General features: G+C 30.8%; 2 protein-coding genes across 2 annotated transcripts; both read left to right on the top strand.

The window, feature by feature from the left end:
• Positions 1–2,508: 2,508 nt before the first annotated feature.
• Positions 2,509–5,312, top strand: LOC124535849 (prisilkin-39-like). The gene is made up of 2 exons (XM_047112238.1): positions 2,509–2,664; positions 3,438–5,312. The coding sequence occupies exons 1-2, from the start codon at positions 2,653–2,655 to the stop codon at positions 4,833–4,835; spliced, it is 1,410 nt and encodes a 469-aa protein (XP_046968194.1). The 5' UTR covers positions 2,509–2,652; the 3' UTR covers positions 4,836–5,312.
• Positions 5,313–10,476: 5,164 nt separating this feature from the next.
• On the top strand, positions 10,477–11,823 carry LOC124535496. Its single transcript, XM_047111700.1, has 2 exons — positions 10,477–10,614; positions 10,790–11,823. The coding sequence occupies exons 1-2, from the start codon at positions 10,585–10,587 to the stop codon at positions 11,660–11,662; spliced, it is 903 nt and encodes a 300-aa protein (XP_046967656.1). The 5' UTR covers positions 10,477–10,584; the 3' UTR covers positions 11,663–11,823.
• The last annotated feature ends 8,879 nt before the right edge of the window (positions 11,824–20,702 follow it).

Raw genomic sequence — 20,702 nt, 5'->3', positions numbered from 1 at the left:
TGATAAAACGTGAACCAAATAAGAAATAAAGTGTAATTGTCGTTGAAATCACTTTTAAGATACGAAGTATGATTTAGTCATATTAAATATTATCTTTCAATTGAATGTAACATATAATTTATATTAAAATATTATATAGTTTACGAGAATAGTCGCAGTCATGCAATTTTTAGATATATATGTATATACATATGTAGAGTATATTAAGATTGTAAGCGTAACTCTTAATACTTAAGAGTTCATTCAACTAAAGTTCTCAGAAATGTTTTTTTATTGACACCTCTAAGTAACATTTCGAGAAAGGAATTTTTTATGTGCTTTATATTATGAATACATTGTTTGTATAAAATCTCATTCCTCTTAAACTTAATTAGTAAAGAGATTAATAATCACCTAAAACAATCCATGTGTATATAGTTGCATTGTGTCAATGCCTTTTGTTTTGTTTATATAATGTATTGATATAGATTCTATAACAATGAAATGGTACGAATTTGGAATTTGATCAATTGAAGACAATAGTATTATGTAATATGCATTGTCTTTATAAATAAAAGTAGTTTATTGAACAATGGTTGTATTGGAACGTAAAATACTAATTTGTGTATATGTAGGTTAACATTAAACTTTGTAACAATTCAATTATTTTGGCGTTAGTGTCTACGTATATGACAGCCAAAATTAGCTTGTATATGATATGTCTTTATTAATACATTAATTTACTTGTTTTTGTGACTAGCAACGTAGAAATGCCTCATTGTTATAGTTTTGAAGCCATATTATTTGTTAAGGTTATAGTGTTCCAACCATGTATTGTGTAGATGGGCATCTAAGCTAAATATTTTATATATAAGTAAATAAATGAATATAAAAAGGAACCGATAGATAGCGTCGCGGTAAAAAAACAGTGAGCAGTATTATTACTTTCGTTCGTTTAGTTACGTTAGTGTAAAGATATAATATAAAAGCTATTATGTGTTATACACTAACAATAAATTTAATTCATTTCGAGAGGGCTACTCAGGTGTTAATTTATTGTATAATATCTTGAGCGAGTTCATTGTAATGTTATCGAAGTTTTCGTAACTGATTACATTACATTATAGCTAGTAACAAATTAAATTGTAACTAATTAAATTATACAACGAGTAATTTGTTATCCTATTTCCGTTTTATAATATTAATGTAACCGATACGTTTCTATTCCTAGCTTATATGATTTCCTACATTAGTTTATTATAGTGTATGTAATTTTAATCCCATATCTATGTTGTAAGAAAGATATTAAATACGTTTAAGTGAAAATATGTGTTATAGATGTCTAAGGATAATAGAGGATCTGTTTAGTTATGGAAGCGTTACGTATAATTAGAAGGCCTTATACATATTTAAAAGAAAAACTATTAAACTTTTATTAGAACATATATTATATGGTTTTTCTATATACATACCGACTAATTATAGTTTGTTTATACCTGTTAACGTTGATTGTGGGCAACAGTCGTACATACACAACTGTTGTCTTCATTAATGTGACGTCACCAAAATGACTGACAGCTTGTTTGCGGGAATAAATAAGACTTAAAATGTAATTGCTGAATTATATTGTTTTGTAGCTCTATAGTAGGAAAATTAACGATTTAAAACCCTTTTTTAAATATAATACATGATACCTATTCAGTCGCTTTTGAGTCTTTCATATGTGTATATTATATACCACCTGTAATCGTTTACTTATTTATTTCATATATTATTATTGTCGTTTAAGGCACATAATTTTGTTATACAAAACATCCGTAGGCGAGTTCTTTGAAAAGAAAAATTACTTTGCTGTTCACGCCTCGTGATGTCAACAGTCACGAGAATGAAAGTGCATAAGAATATTACAAATTCTGTTCACATCACTAAGAGAATCTGCAGATTGATTTGAATTTATCCACGACGACATATTTGGTGAGAAAAGCACGGAGATAATAGTTTCGATTAGTGTTGTATGCTCGATGTTTATTAAAAATTATCAATTTTTTTGTTGGTATCAAAATATTTCAAAAAATATGAATATAATCATGCATATATAATACGTATTAAATAAAAAAATATATTTAAAACACATTTCAAAGAAATTTCTGAAATTACTTATATACAGTAGTACCGTATTCTGTATTTGAAAACAACAACTCGGCTCTATATTTAGTTTATTATATTAAAGTCTTAATTAACTGTAAACTTGTTTATGTTCCATAAGTGTTACGAGTAGTTCGTCGATCTTGATATTTGACGCCCGCGCGTCTCAGTGTTCGAAAGACGCTCAATAAATGCATCTAACCGTGATCATGTGACGCAATGCTTCCGGTCTCAAGTATTACCTCATTGCTGGGCTCGGAAGCCCGATGGCTCGCTCCCATTCTTTCAGCCGGTTCAGTGAAAGGGTCCTCCGATACACTTTTACCCTCCCGAAGCGCCTGCGCACAAGCGGGTGCTGGCCACCAGTCGCTGTCTTATAAATTCGGTGAAAACACTGCGACATCACATTACAAATTCGGCGGCTGTAGCAGTCGGCCGTCCGATCAGTTTTATTAACGTTTTAGTGTTGTGCTCGATAATAGTGATTTAGTTTCGTCAACTTGCCTAACTTTCTTATAAGCATACAAAATGAAATTCACGGTGAGTGCGTGTTTTGTGATAATAAAAATTTATAGAGTCAAGTGCATTCGTAGGTTCTAATACGAGGATGTATAAAAAGCTGTCAATGAATATGTCACATTAAATAATCATTTTATTCTACAATTATAACATTTCAATAATTGTATACAATTTTGATAGAAAAATAGTTGTTTTATAATGCTTGTTATTTCTATAGGTAAAAAGTTGTTATGTTCAACATAAGTCTCACTACTCGAGTTTCTAGTGTTATTACATTACGTTTTGTTAAATAGAGCAAATGCTCCTTATTAATAACATTTAAAACACATCCAACACGCTCAACAAGATTAATTAAAATTCGAATGTCTTATGAATTATGACATAATCTTTTCCGAATAAAATAGTAGTATTATTTTGTTTTACACGGTTAATTTCAAAATCAATATTAAGCGTACCTAACCGATGCTTTCTATGCTCACAACTCACACTATGTTGATGATGACTAATTGCATGCAAATTGACCCTGTATAAGCTTAGGTTATTTTTTATACGAAGTAAAAGCGGTAAAAGTGAAAATAAATTTATAATGGCAGTTATAATCTTGAACACCGCCATGCGGGCTGTTGTTTTGTATATGGTTGAAAACAAGTTTTTTGATACGTACCATATTTGCATTAATGAAAGTAAAATTGAATTTTATTGAAAATTAGTAGGCTTTCCTGTATCTTTAGATTGTATTAAAATTTGAAAATATCAACTATATTTTTATTTACGAAATATTTTTATATTTGCAGGTAGCATTCGTAACTCTACTAACCATATCATCAACATGGGCTATAAAGGCAAAGATAGAAGACCCAAAAGATAAAAGAGAAGCTTCTGGCAGCTATTTACAACAACACGGCAGCCCTTCTCATCATTACAATTCACCCGGCTTAAACCACCTGGACGCCAGCGCTGTTAGCATCGGAGCCGGATACAGCGTGGGTGGAGCCAAACCGAGCTACAGTTTCGGTGATCAAGGATCAGGAGCAACATATCAATTGCAACAAGACGGTCTGCCAGGCAGCGGTCATGCGACTATTCAACTTGCACCTATCACTTTACAACCCGGTCACGGAGGTCTGGTATCAAGCAGTGATCTGTCTCAGCTGATGAGTCAATTATCCCACGGAATTAACTCTGGAGCAATCGCCCTTCCATCATCAGACGGTCAAGGTCAATTATATCAATTCGCTGGTCAAGGCGGTCACGCTGGTCAAGATATTGCATTATCTCAGCTGAGTTACGGTAGCCCGAAATTCCAGCAATATAGCTTAGGTGAACAAGGTCAAGGAGGCGTTCCCGCCTATGCGCTCGGTACCAAAGGTCTTGGTACATTCGGTTCTACTGGTCCAGTTTTATTCGCTCCTGAATCATCCGCCAATCAAGCCGCTTACAGTTACGGGGCACCAGCATCTGGACATTCATTTGAAGGTGCTTCATTGTCTTTAGGTGATTCAGGACATGCCTTCCCTGGTTACTCTTTCGGAGGTTCTGGACAATCATTGGGAGGATCTTTAAAGAGTTTCAATAGTTATGCTGCACCTGGTAAATCGAGCTTTAAGCCATCCACATTCTTGGGTGCTTCCGTTCAAAGCGACTCAGGTCTCACGCAGTCACATGGAGCTCCATCCTTTGCTAATTATCAAACTTCTGCCGGTGGTCACGGTCTTAGCTCACTCGGATCAGGTGGACACGGTCTTAACTTTGGATCATTAGCTGCGTACAGTGGTGGTTCAGCTAAACAGGCTTCTCCCTCATATTTGCCCCCGAAATCCGAAGGATACGGTTCTTTAGAGTCAATCGCATCGGCCTTTTCTGCCAGTGGTCAAATAGCATCTCCCCCTGGAACCACATACGGAACTCCTTCAGGATCTTACTCATCAAGCAACGTACATTCAGCATCTGCCCCTAGCCCTGCTTACTATGTTACATCCCACAAGCAATCTTCCCCCAGTTTCGGTTCAGGAAGTTCATCATACAGAGGCCCTGTGTCTGGTCATAGCTCTTTTTCTTCCGGCCCTAAGTACAGCTTCGGCGGTCACAGCAGTTCCCGTTACGCACCTCCCAAGGATATCCAAGGTTCCTATAGCGAATCTTCATACAATACAATCAAATACAGCGAGGAGCTAAAGCCCAGACATAACTAATTATAATGTATTTATAGGTTCTTTGAGTACATTATAAAAATAATGCTGTAAATAATTGCCTCGTGTGTGAATTGATACCAGGGTGAAGCGTGATTGTGATGATATAATTTAAATTCGATCAAAGTGTTACAGTTTGTTTCGGACACTATTTGTTGTACAATTAATTAACAATATTTAAACGTTTACTTTGAATCATGCCGTCCGAATACATATTGAATACTGTAAGGAACCTTTCCATTTACAAATACCGTTATAATTATGCTATGTGTTTATATAACATCCGCATCTTTGAAACAAGTTTTGATCTGGATGGAAAATGATTAAGTAGAGTTCAATGACCATTATCAGACGTTATCTTGTTACCTTTATACCGTGAATATGAATATCTGTGAAAAAGTTAGTGTTAGGATTGTTTATTTATTGTTTACAAGTTGACTAAGGATTGTTATTTTTTTAAATAAATCGTTGTTGAATATATGTGATTGTTTTATTATACTTTTAGATTTATAAAACAAACTAAACGTAAGAATACAGGACACGTGATATCGAAGCTTAAGTAATCAACATCTGATATGCATCGCTAGTTTCACTCATAAGAAAGTGAGGGAAATTGTAACCGACCTTACTAAAACTAACTGCTATTCTATACCATTCGATTAAACCTATCAACACATTAGTCTTTTGGAGTTATTTATATACACTTTTATTTTTTGTTTAGTAAAATTATTATACAATTCAACGAAATTAAATAGTCCTATCGTATAATTTATCAAGCAGAATTAAGATGATCTTAACTAATTTTTTATGCCATGTAGATGGCTTGGCATATAGGTCACCTGCTGGTAAACACTACCTGTATTAATTATTCCCTTACTATCCTATGCGTTGGCATATCAATTTATTACCGATCTATCTAAATTATATTTCTTGTTTTTTTTTTAGTTGAACTGGGTCACTTATCCATTTAGTTGGAACACAATAATTATGATTGCTGAATATTATATAATGTGTTTGTAATAACTTCCGAGATGGGCTTGCAAAAAGCTCTTCTACCAAGAAGAAGTTATTGTTGTTGTACAAAATAATATTCGAGTTTACCTCTGCAAAATAATACCAATAGATCCATTGTCACGACATTGATTGTATTATATATTTTTTTATTTTCTACAAATATTCTCCATAGTTCTATCAGCATCCATAACAATAATGGCGTAATTGAAAATAGAAATGGGAAAATTTATTTAAACGCCTAGTGTGTATAAAATATTATTTAATTCGATTAGGATTCATTTTGCGTATTAAATAAATTGAACAAAAGTAAAGTTATCGCATATCTTTCCTTTTCTATTCAATTACATTACATAATAAGGTATGTGTAATATACTGTGAACATCCTAAAAGAGTTTGTCTGTCCTCAGCCTAAACCATATTAGTATCATACCATTACAATGAAATTTGATTTTGGCCTGAATCCACAAACAACAAATGTAATTTGTCGCTTGACAAAATTAGTATTCAATTATATTGTTCCAAAAAATACATGATACTTACATGTCCCTCTAAGAATATTGTACGAGTATATCATTTAACTATAACGGAATTGTTCCGTGAACCCGTTATAGTTTTTATTTAACACTAACTTTATCCGCGACTTCGTGCGCGTTTGAATTTGACTGAAATTTTATTAGTAATTCATAAATAAACGTAGCCTAGGTTACTCATTATTACATCAGCTATCTACCAGTGAAAGTCCTGTCAAAATTTGCCCAATCGTTCCAGAGATTAGTCGTAAAAACAGACTGACAGACAAAAATTGTAAAAAATGTTATTTTGAAACATGTACCGTGTATACATAGACATGTACTCAGTAAAAAGCAGGTATTTTAATATTACAAACAGTCGCTCCAGTTTTTTTATATGTATAGATGATTAGGCGGACTGGCAAATGGGCCACCTGATGGTAAGTAGGTCATCACCACCCGTAGACATTGGTACTGTACGAAATAGTACATATTAACTAAGCGCCACGTACTATCAACGATGTATAACTCATCTATCGTTTATGATAAGTTCGCGAAGATGTGGAATATAATGACTACAATTTTGGTTACAAATTTTGTTTTTTTTCTGGCATAAAGTCGTCGCAGTACAGTACGAACTAAACAGGTGATTCATGATTCACGTCTCCACGGTTGACGGCGCATGTATCCCACTGGTAAAATGCGTTCACTTCCGAATTCTCTGAAACCATTACGCAACTTGTTTCTTTATTTAGTTTTTATTGATTTTTTTTTTCATGTAATGACAGACATTACATTTGAATGAAATGCAGTAACCGGAACTATGATATAAATTGTTACAAAACATTAATATTGCATTAATTCATACGTTTTCTATCTTTGAAGATAGAAATTTCAAAAAAAAAAATACGCTCTTTTATTTCTCTTACTGTCCATATTATAGCTCTTTAATGTGTTCATTATTAAATTGCAAGTAAATTTTATTTTATGATTGGTTAGTGAAATGGGTCATGTGTTGCTGAGTGGCCACAACCACCCAAAAAAATTATGCACCTCCAACGTTGGAACCAAAAATGTCTGAATATATTGTGCCCGTATTTGCACTCTTGACTTACTCACTCTTCAAACCGGAACAAAATGCTTCGTAGTGCTGTTAAGCAATGTAATAAGTGATGAGTGGTTGTTATCTACCATCCGGTTAGTTTGGCTGTAAAATATCAATTTATTAGTCCTTTCGTAAAGTGAAAGTCAATAAACATTCCAATACTGGGCGAATGTTTTTTTTTTAAATATAGGACAGGGTTTCAGGCTATTCTACTAAACTTTTCCAATAAGGATTACTGTATATAATTTAAATTACTGGAATATTTTCAAAAACGTTAGGTTTACTTATTTTACCATGACCACACCGAGCACGAGATGAATCATATTCACAAATCACCACGTGATTTAGTAGTGCTAGATTGAGCTAAATCAGAAGTTACTACACTTTAGTACGAATATTACAACCCAAATCATAGTAGTCCTCCCAGTATATAAATTGACTAAAAAGTGTTTGACATTATTAAGAGACCCCTCTCTACTACGATTTTAAAAGTTGACTTATTGGACACGTAATGATTTTCGAATTTGACTAAAGTGCGACCGGCGAAATACTTTTTAATAACTCGCCGTTTGAATTTGTTACTAGTCTTAATGCTAGTCTAAGAGTTTGATTCAAATATTTAAGCAAAACGATTAGCGACAAAGGAGTTCGTATCCTTAAGGCGCGATACAGACTAAGCATGCGTCTCTTTTAAGGTTCAAGATTTTTTTAATTGAAACAAGTATTTAGTACAGAAGACGTATCGCTATGAAGTTTTGTATATATTTATAGTGTAGAGGTGTGAATATTGCCTAATAGTATTTCCAAAAAAAAATTACTTAACATTTGGAATGATTTCATGATATAAGTGTACCTTTTTTTCGAGATTCTTTGACAAATGGCGTATATAATAGTAAGTACAAATACATATGCAGAGAAAATGAGACTATGTTGGGAATATTATAAATGCATAATGCCAAGAAAAAATTAATCATGGGGCTGACCATGTATATCCTATAAATACAGCAGATGCCGTCGCTTACGAAAGTTATTAGGGATACACTAGGAATACACAAGATCTCTATTTGTAGCAGCGGTCTTATAAGTATACAATGAGATTGGTCGTGAACATATGTAGAGGAAGGATGACATATCATCTTTCATAAAAGAAAAGATAAAAATGTTAAGTCCTTGACATTGATATTTCTCCGTCAAAAATCTATAAAAACCAGTGTCTTGTTCGTTGCACTACATTTACTTTTAATTGATTACTTTTAAAAGGTGTTAAAGTGATATAAAAAAGTAATATCGAATATCTTAATATCAGGTTATAAAAAGTTTTTATTTAATACTTAAATAACGGAAATATATATTCGATTATTTATAAAACAGCTGCATAATACGAACAATTATCGAATGAAAGATAGCGCCATCTATTGTAGTGACTAAAAACTAAATAGATACGAGAGGAATCACTATACAAATTGCCTTCAATTTGTGTAGTGATTTCTTATACTTAACGTAGATGTCAGTATTATAACGAATTAAACATTGCTTAAATAATTTAATGCATAGTACTGATCTGATCACTGATCCTGTTAAACCATCACAAGGTCATACAGATTCAACTATTATGCTTTGGTAATATTAGGTTGTCTAAAACTCATATTAATAAGTCAGTAACATTAGTAACAACACAAAAGTACCTAAATAAAAATATTTTTATGAACATAAGAATTAATAACATTTAATGTTTAAATATATAAAAATATGCACTAGTTACTGTATAAATCTTGATTGCGTGGAATGGTGGTAAGAATGCTAGCAGCATTTCCTGGTTGAATCCTAAATGTCTCAAAATAAAAATAATCTGCTTTCGATAGCCATTCGAGCTTAGTACGCGTTGATATCTTTATAGTCGTAAGATTTTTTGTAAGTATTATTATTTTAAAACGTAGACTTCTTTGTTAAATTCTTAAAAAAAATAAAATCATCAACTCATTTGATTTGTTTTCTGTGGGCATATAAAAGCGATAGTTGTAAAATTATTTTTTGTATAAAAAAGAACACGCATTATTTGAGTACATGAAAATGTTTTATGGAAAAAAATATCTCCGTTATTGACAAGAATTATCTCACTTATAAATAAAAAGTTACTATTACTAAAATGTGTATTTTGAAAATAAGGTAAATCTTATAAATTATTTAGTTAGTCTTTCCGTAATTTAATAAACTATTTAATTGACAGTTATATAATTATATCTCTAGTTTTATGAAATATTGGATCTTTTGTTTATAATTAATTCTAATTTAACTTTTTACTTCTTTACAACATTTAGACACGTGACGAGGTTTACAGATAACTCATCTCAATTAACTTGTATATTTATGATATCGGTTTTATTGGTAAAAATTGGTAAGGTAACTTTAACTTTCATTTTATTAAATTAAAATAGAATTATGGTAAGAACGAAATTAACGTTACAAATTTATAGTAACTCAACATTCGATTAAATCAATTCAATTAAATCTTGTAAATTAACAGCGAGGAAGAAGGAAGAAGCCTGTAAGAGGAAATTGATTAAAGTTTAATTTAATGATCGATCTATGAAACTGATAAATACTTTAATATCAGTAATATATTATTTTTGTCAGACTAATATTTTTTCCAAATCCAAATTATTGTACAGTAATGAAAATGATTAAAATAATAATAAAACATTCCTCAGTTCATTAATATGTACTTCAAAATGTATATTTTCTAAACTGAAAAAAATTAGGCATATTATAAGTTAAAAAACAATCCGTCAATACATCATGTACTGACAGCTTACTATGTGATTATTTTATGAGAATTTTAAATTGGCGTACGCAATTTAGAATGGTTGATGGGAAATAATCGCAACAGCGCAGTAAATGCGAGCAATGTGTTTCCGCACTGATGCAGGAAGCTATCGCTCTCACAGAAACTGGATCTGTTACGATACAGGACAAAGACCTATCGGTCACTTCCCTTAGTACTTCCATCTGGAACTAGAGGAAAGTTGCCCATAGCCACTCATATAAATACGTGAACTTGATAATTACTAACACTTTTCCGAGCACCAGTGAATAGAACACTTTTCATTTCATACGAGCTATGTAAATGAACACAATGGTGAATAAGGGACTCATTGTAAGTACTTCATTTATTACTAACATGTTAATTCATTAGCACTACGTTAACAATTTCATAAGATTTCGATTTTACAATGTTCGTAAAAATTCCACTTATAGAGACCTGATTGATTGCTCTTTACGCTTATTTTGAATTCACTATGACGAATTATTAAAGATGACATTTGTTACAGATTTTTGTCGCTTTCGCCGCAATCACATTTGCCAGCGAGATTGAAGATGTCGAACAGAAAAAGCGGGGAGCGGGAAAAGCCAATGCACTGAACGCAATCCTAACGGGGGCTCAAAAGACTGATTATAATTTTAACATCTATCCCAGCGGCCAAAATCCAAGTCAAACTTATCAAAGCCAAGTACCAAATTCTTTTTATCCTAGTCAGACTGCAAGCCAGTACTATTCATCTTCGAATTCTCCCGAGTCATCTATCTCCAGTGCCCAACACACACAGGTGTCGCCTCAAACGACTCAATCACAATTTGTTCCGATTAACTTCGTACCTAACCCTGGCTATCAATCAAAGTACCAACTTCTACCACAAAAGTCAAATGGTAACGTGCAGTTGGCCATTATACAACAGCCTTCGATTTCATCAGCACCAATGATACAGTATCCTCACTCCTTTTTCGCGCCAAATCCTGCTACTCACATCGGTCAAAGTACATTATTTGGGCCTCTTAGCCACGGACACTTTAGTTTTGCTCCAAGTTACCAACCACTACAATTTAGCAGCCACTTTCTGAGTCAACCTTCTGGAATGGTGGTTCTGCCACAGCCTCATCCAACTTTGTATAATAATTTAGTATATCCTAATCCTACTCAGAGCTTTTACAACTATTATCCTTCATCTTCTCAAGCAAAGTATAGTTATGCATCCGGTGCGTCACCCTCGAATGAATACGAAAAGCTGCAATCCTCAGTTCCCCAAAGTTCTCCAAAGGAAGACACCGGCAATTACGTGCAGAACCCAGACTACGTTCCGTCATCAGATTCAAATTCAGGTTATAAGAGTTCATATAATACTCGTACTTCATATGCAAAAATTTAAAAATTATAATTAATCAATACCAAATGTTACCACCATGTTATTGTTGCCATTTATATAAATGATAATATTTATTAGATATTTTTTTTAACATGTTGTCGTTTTTAAGGTTTGTTATTGTTGATTTATGCTAATGTTACTCTATATTAAAAATTTATATCAATTATTTATTTGGTTTCTTTTTGTTATATACGTAAATTGGGGTTATAATTTTAATACATTGGCTTCAGGCTATTAATGCAATGAATTATAATAATTTTATTTAAAAATAAGTTCATAAAGTCAGACTCTTGCAGAAACATCACACCTACTTCTTTTTCAAAAATGTTTTTGGGTCATCGGATTGCAAGCATCATAATTATAGTTTTAATGCAATATCAATATCATTACCAATTATTGATTTTTTATTATATCATGTAGATTGTTTGGTGCTTATTTTTTGAATATATTGAAGGTATTTTACGTTTTTTCTTCTAATTATTTCAAATCTATTTGTGATACGGTAAGAATATTTTTATAAAATATGAAAATATTCTTACTTATATTAATAGTGGAAAAAATCTGATTATATCATAGTTACAATTATTATATCTATTCTTATTTCTTTGAAGGAGAAAATATAAAACGTTTGTTGCTAAAAGTCAAATTACAAAAATTTATCTTGAATATTAAACCACAAAAGCGGCTTCATATTTTTAATTTACGCATGGAATCGTTTGGGATATGTCATAACATATATTAACAAAAAAGTAATATATCAACAATTTCAGTTTATGCAATCATGCGAATATGCCATTTAGATAATTATAAATGATGCTTCATTAATTTGTTTTAATGGAAGTAAGTCAATCCAATTAATTATTTTAATAGACGTAAGGCTTGTCTCAGAGTTGCTATTTATGTTAGTTTGATTTACGAATTAAATTATACTTGTATTTTATATAAGTGGAATCTTCAATCAGGTATCACACCTGTATTTTGATCTCAACGAAATAAATGAGAAAAGTAAAGAGTGCACTGATCCAAATTATCATGACACGGATGAGGATAATTATTATACATAGATTGAATGTTTATTGTATGTATTTAAAGAAATTTCTTTTGTATACCGATTAGTCATTTTCTGACTTTTTTTATTGTAATTATAACAGTTCATGTTGTCATGTGTCAATTAACGTGAATATATAAACTTTTACAAAAACTTGAGACAGATTATATTAGATATAAATATTTCTTGTATTATTAATTATACATATTTACTAACTAATGTCACAGTTAGTCCAAGATTTGCGTAAAATTAGATTCTGCAAAGCGGCGTAGATCAGATAAAATATTAACAACTTCCAAGGTCTTCTCTGTTGTGAAAACCTTTTCGATGAAAATGCAATATTTTTCATTGGTCTGACTTTTTTTTGAACCTGGACACCACGATCAGAAGGTATATAAGGTAACCGCTGTATATAATATTTAAATTAAAAGTAGTTTTTTTTGCATAATTTACTTTAAGATAAATTATTACATATTGAAACGTTCACTTTTTCTCTAGATATATATTTTTAATTTGGTCCAGGTAATGTAAAGTTGATGAGTTATCGTTTAAAATAATAAATCTTTAATAAGTCATTTAAATATATGTCGATGACTCAATACTAATATATCAAATCAAGTCATCGTAAAAGCATCTTCGGTAGTGAAAGGAGTACATATGTGTTAATTGCTTCTCGTAATATTTGTATCATTCCTCAAATACGCAATCACAGATCAATCGAATATTAAACATCTTTTTTTTTATTGGTGTTGCCTCTAATGGATTATTTAAAATTAGAATTGCAAATGTAAATACAAAAAGTAAATATTATAGAGTATTTAATTTAGATCTTCTACCGTCATTTATGGATAAATAAAAAGTGAATATATTAGCAAATTAGATAATATTATAATTTAATGTTTATTATGATTGGATTTATTTATAAATAAAATAATACAGTAATAAAGCTTGAGACGGTAAACAGTTTTGCAAGTGACCCACGTGATCACCGAAACCACTAACGATTGGCTTGAAAAGAGGTCGATCATGACCCTAATAACCTTTTCCGTCAATCTGTAACTATTTCAGTTTTTATAAAGCGATTGTGTCTGCTCAGTTTTTTTGTAAAAAAAATTGAACATGTCTTATTTTTTTTTTGTTTGTTATTATATATACATACAGGGCCTTCTTTTACCTATTGGAGGCCCTGGGCATATTAAGATAATTTGGCCCCCATGACATTGTCAGAACATTATTTTATTAGAATTGACTAGGAATCTTTCATTGTTCTTAAATTTGTGAATAAATAATGCTTTGAAATACCTAGTTACTACCTTTGTAGGTTTCTTTATTTTGAAAAAATGCCGATTTTTAAATTTTCTGCGGGGGGCCCTATTGACCGTGGGGCCCTGTGCACTTTCCCAAAGTGCCCACTGGAAAAGAGGGATCTGTTTATAATATTTATACAACTGTTCATCATCTTATACAAATTTTTTGAGGTCGGCGCAGCATATTCGCTTTAAATAAGTTTAAAGTTCTGCTAATGCTGCTCATGTGTTCTTAGATATATTTTATTAGTGTGAACTTAAACCGGTTGTCATTTGCTCATCAAATACATTCACGTAACATCTCCATTAGTTATAATAAATGCTTTAATAACTGCTCTGGAATTTAAAAATTGCTCGATAATTGCGAACTAGAGGCCCTTCTGTTTGTTATGTAATTATATTTGATACTCATTTTTTCTATTTAATCCATACAAATATGTAAAGACATTGCGTATACATGTACTATTTATACTTGCATATTAATAAAAAAATATTATGATACCAGTATAAAGAAAATTGACTGTTGTTTTTATTGGTTTATGGGCTTGTTGGTAAAATATTGATTGAGTGGTTGATACCGGGCGGATAGTTTGTAGTTGTAGTAATGTAGTTCATAAATACTTTTTAGTGATAATTTTAGGACTCAAAAGCAACCTTTGAGCAAACTTCAACTATGAAAAAGTATTAATCCTAGTGAACTTTCTTTCTTTAATTCTTATCTTACCTTTCTTTAATTTGAATAGCCCATACCTATAATTATTTCGGTATAGGCTATTCAAATTAAAGAAAAAATCACTTCAATTATAATTTAAATTAATACATGCGCTTGGTCAGACTATATGCTCTATGCTATTTATCTCAGTAAATATAGCGTTTCAAATGAATTAAGCAGTTATTAACCATTAATTTTTTTATTGCAGCTGTGGAATGTTAAGGATTTTTTTAACGCTTTTAATGTGACTGAAATGGTTTCACAGGAATTAATGATGATTATGTCATCACACTCTTCTACTCTCTTACTTCATATGCCAATGGAGTAACATTATTTTACGACTTTAGTACCTAAACGTTATTTACTTCGTTATTGGGCTACCAATTATATATAGGCTATTGGTGATGCTCACCAACATCGGAGTTTAAAAAACCTTGAAACAAACTGGTCTCGTTTTTAGATCTGGACTATGATAGCGTAATATCTTAGGTACACACTTACAAGGTAGGCACAGATATGTTGTAATTTTTGTTTAATGTGTTGTTAAAGAAAATCTACTGATTTTCATCCTGGTTCTATTCGGTAGAATCTACATCACTACCAGTGGTAGCTTCACTTCATGTACTTATTAAATGACGATTCAAAAATTCTTGTAAAAGCCTACTTGAATAGCATATTTTTATTTCTTTTTGGGGTATACTTTTTACAATGGCAGTGCTATTAACTCATCTACATTGCTAAAGTAACACAAAAGAAGTATTGCATTAATTAGAAATACGACTTTTTTGACGTAGTTAGAAATCGTTTCGATAATTATCGAAATAATTCTGTTTAAGCTCACTGATCATTAGCATCTCGAACGGTTCCAAACGTCAAAACTCATTATGTGAGAAAATATAATCTGTTTTATTACACTCTTTGTTTCAACACAGTGTGTTACATAACAGCACTATAGTAAAATATTCAAACAACCAATCGTCAGTAAATCAACATGAATCATCTTTATGTGGTTGTTAAAAGTCGAGCACTGGTTTTTAAACGATACTTGGTGAAAAGGAAAGCTTACTATGAATACTTTACAGTGCCATTTACTAATACCAAGTTATATCTTTGAAGAGTCCACAATAGAATGATAGATATATGAAACATATTTAGAAAGATTTAAAGATTAATAGTAAAATGAATGCTTGATCCATTTGTTACACAACATTAATCTTTATGAACGTAAATGTCATTTATTGAAAGTACTGGCTTCAGATAAAAATTTGTCTCTTGATCATTAAAGTTTAGACCAGTCATTTCACAGTTATAAAAAGTCGTTTAAAATTATACCTTGGAATGCATTAGAGGAAAAACATTAGACGCGTTATGATGTATCTGCGCTTCAGGTAGAGATGGAGAGATTGCTTGATGCGGGATAATTATGATTGATTATAATGTTTACATTATTAAATACATATGCTAAAGTTATAATTATAACGTCAATTATAATCGACATGTGACAGCATTCGAATTTCGAACTTAAATTTTTGATAAATTAATGCATAAAATAAACGTGAAAGTGTAACCCGTATAATATATTTAATATTAGATTTTTTTAAAGTAATTATAAGGTTATTAATAAGGTTATTAATACACAAAGTCAGTATACAAATAATTATTTATTTGATTGCAAAATTCACTAATAATAATTCTGATTGTCAATTGTTTTTTTTGGCTGGTAGATATTATCTCCTTAAGTTTAAAAAAAATACCGATAACAGTATTTTTTTTTTCGAATAAGATTCTAAACAAAATTCGGAACATTCAATCTCACACATTATTTCTTCCAATTTTATAATTGAGGTTAATTGTTGTTCATTTATTGAACTAACTAATTTTTATTATTTAGACATAATAAATATAAAGGATTTATTATATACATATATGTACATAACGAAACGAGAAGCTATAATCAGAGAGACGGGAAGTAAGGTGAATTTACGGTATCAATATTTAAAATTCAGGTCAACGGCAGTATGATGTTAAGTAATGTGGAATATGTAATAACGTCCAGATCGAATTCTGTCAACGGTAAACAATTACATTTCCTAACGCTTGTAATGTGATCGCCCGGGAGAAATCAGCCGACGGACCTGTTTTTCGTGCTTTCCGAAGCGCGGGAGTGTAACACCAATTACTTAACTTTCGTATAAAATCCGATACAATTTATTATTTGAATATCGAATCACGTTCAGATCATCTGGAATATTATAAACTAGCTATTACACCACATAGGTAATCAAAAAAATATAATACATAACTCATAGTAGTTAAAGTTATTTTAGTACACTTTTGAAAAAATAATTTTTCAAGAATAACAATTCCATTTTTAAAAGATAATTAATAATAATTAAAAAATATGGAAATAAACGTGCAAGAGGTTTTCAATTAAATATATTTTTTTAAATAGTCAAAAGTGTTTCTTTGTAGGTCAAGTTGAGTGAAGTGTTTTTTGGTTTTGGTCTGTGATATTTTATGAATTATTAAAAATAAGACAGAATAGTTTTTCGATTTTCAAATTTGGAATTGTTATAGGTTATCTATATTTAGCCTAGCCTTTTTCTTGTTTGTTAGAAAAGATAAATATTTAGTTCCGCAATATCCGAGATTTCTGAAAGGAAATTGCTAAGGGAAACTTATAGGATTTATACAAAGAGAGATCGCTATATAGGATATCGGCTCCGCTTAGTTGGGTTAGAAAGTGTTGCAGTGAAACCGATACGTCTAGGGCGATGTCTTTATTCACTTTACAGCTTTATTTTCATTTATACGATGAACTACATAATGATATGTAATTACTTTTACTATTGAAGCAAGTAATCGTTACAATGATGAATGATATACACCCTAATTTATTAATATAAATGTTTGAATATAACTTCTAAAACGCCACTGAAATATACCAACACAATTTTAATTTAAGATTTAAGTATAACAAGCGAAGGCAATAAGTATTCTTCCTCGGTTCATGTTTTAAAAACTCTTTTAACTTTTATTTTTATGATACACTTGTTTTATAACCCGTGCGTCACGTAATCGGTAATTGTATCGAGACTTATGCGCTTTACGATTTTTATAAGTATATTTAATGAGTTTGGTAATAAATAGCTTTAACGCTTTATTATTATTTAATGTTTCTGATAATTTTGTTCATGTAGACTTTTTGTACTCTATGTTTTTAGAATTGCTGCTTTTATAAAAAGTTTTAGTATTTTGGGATGTGAGCGTACATAGGTTTTATCTATTTATCTAAATAAATAAGGTTTCACAGTGATTTCCCAGTTACTTGCTTGAGTCTTCATTCATTTAAAAAAGTCTGCCATTATGAGCTATCACTATCAATTCCTGAGGCAAAGAATTACAAATACGGATCCGTAAAAATAAAGTGAAAGCGTTTTCATTGTTTTAAGACGAGGAGATATGTAGCATTGAAATTGAAATAATTTTATATATGACGCAGACTGCAACAAAAAACTATTTAAAAAAAGATACACTATATCATAATAAAAAGTCTGCACAGCCGTGTACTAGAACAAAAAGGGATCTTAGTCAGTTTGTATTGAAATTCAGGGAGTAAACAATGATCTCCTAAGTTCAACACAGATATCGTGAACACCTAAAAGCATACAAAAGCAACAGATACAAATAAATCGTTGAAATATGACGAAAGATTATTTATACCGGTGTTAGCCGTACAATCATACATGTAGGAAAAATATTAAATTATTTGACGGGATGAATGACAAACAAAAAAGGTAATATTTGGAACAAATTGTTGACAAAATAATGATTCATATTTAAATTTACTTATAATATGTGTATGATTAGTTGCTTTAGATCTAGATATCCAGGAGCTGGATGTGAGTAGCCGTAGTAGTAGTAGTAGTAGTAGATGCTGTGGCGTGTATTTGATATCCAGCAGTGGACATACATGGGCTGCTGCTGCTGCTGATGATAATGTGTATTTGCAATATTTTTACGTTTATATAGGCCATCAAATATAAAAGCGGTGGTCACATATTGGTGGAGCCCATATCTTAATCATAACGGTCTTGAAATCCAGCAAAAAGAATTGCATTTTAGTTTGTGCTGGGGACCTCGTGAGGACCAAAATTAGACCGGCATGTTTCCTCCCACCCGCATTGGTAACGTGGTACAATAAACTTCTAGTCTTCTCTCCAAAAGAAAATGAAGATGCTTCAGCTCAGCGATGGGAAATTTACAGGCTTTTTATTTAATTCATAGTACAGAATAATTTCAACTGCGTATATTCTGAAATCTGTTTCTAATTTGTAACTTTTTTATAATTTCTTTTTCATTTCAAATATTTCATATCAAAAACTATGAATTAGGCGCGAAATTTACTTATTGTTTCAGAAATATCCGTGAATAACTCTTACTATTGTTGAACTTTAATAATTATAGTATTTAAATATTTTAAATTATATCTGAATGATAACTTCAATTTTTGAAAACCCTATCATTATTTTTGAAATCGAACAACGTCAATTTCATAATCGTAAATATTACGTAGGTATGTAATGATACCTGCCAATTCTGATGATACGTTATTATGTGGTACCACTCACTATAACGTGACCATTTCTAAAAATTAAAAAGTGATAATTTTATTATAATTTTTATTATTCAAGTAGACTATTAATAAAATACTTTTCCGTGAGCTCAAAATTCGACCATAATTAATCATTATCAAAATTTCAAGATATAATTTACGAATTAGAATTATTCGACCATTTCGTAGTTTTTTTATTTCTTTATTTATATATTCTTTATTTAGCTTTCCAAAAAAAGACAGGTAAAAAACATAAGATTTACATATAAAATATAGATTATAACTAATTTATTTAGTAATAAAAATAATAATAAAGTCATTTTTATTTCCTTAATATTCATATAAAAGTAAAAAATAAGAATACATATATTAATATATATTTTTTTAATTTCTTTTTTTTAGGCCTCCCCTAACAGTAGCCAGGCTTTCCTTACCTGTGCTTTCTTCATCCAGTCTATTCTAGCAATTTTTTTTGTTTCATCTTCCCATCTTTCTTTAGGGCGTCCTCTGGCTCTCTTGCCACAATTTATTTAGTACTTTCAACTATTTCCATAATCAAAATAAAAATTAAAGATCCAGAGACGTCGGAAATAATTTCAGATCATCTTCAAGATAAAGATAATTTTAAACAACATCCAGTTTGACTGCGTAGTGACGTACACTGTCCTCACTTGCTTCTGAAAGCGTTGGTTCCGCCCCTGATATTTTTCATGTCGGATAGTAATTTCATTTGTTTTTATGGGTGAAGAAAAATATAGATTTCTGAACATGTTTGTGCACTATAATATTTTCTCAATAGCTGCTGATATTTATAATAGTATTTGCTACATATCTAAAAAAGGATATTAATTTATGTGCATTTTGATTATATAACAAAATGTAGCCAAATATAGTAAATGTTGTAATGTTATTACAAATTCATAGTTTATTTGTTATACTTTTATATTTAGCATTTATAAATACAGCTACACTTTAGTATATGTTAATTTTATTAGTTTATTTATTTACGATGATTGTTGTTAGCCAACAATTTACGGACAAACAAGTGACGATGTTTATAAAAAGGTAAGATAGAATTATATTTGATATTTACCATGGGTATTGATGTACCAAATTGCTTTGTCGAGAATTGTAGATTCGAGAGAAAGGGCGACTGATCTATTTGTTTCAAATTAGGAAATCTATATTTTAATCTTTATAAGATGTGGTTTTGAGAATTTTTGAAAAGGTGACTTTATATAGTGGGGGTGAATGGCCTTTTGACAACTATTTCTTACAAATGAGAAGTTTCAATGTCCGATTTCATTAGGAATATCATATTATAATATACATCTGGGTATCAACTTTACGCCTTTCTTACG

The sequence above is a fragment of the Vanessa cardui genome, chromosome 15, assembly GCF_905220365.1.
Source record: "Vanessa cardui chromosome 15, ilVanCard2.1, whole genome shotgun sequence".
Taxonomy (NCBI): Eukaryota; Metazoa; Arthropoda; class Insecta; order Lepidoptera; family Nymphalidae; genus Vanessa; species Vanessa cardui.
The sequence above is the reverse complement of the archived record's forward strand: the minus strand, read 5'-3'. Positions and strand labels throughout refer to the sequence as shown.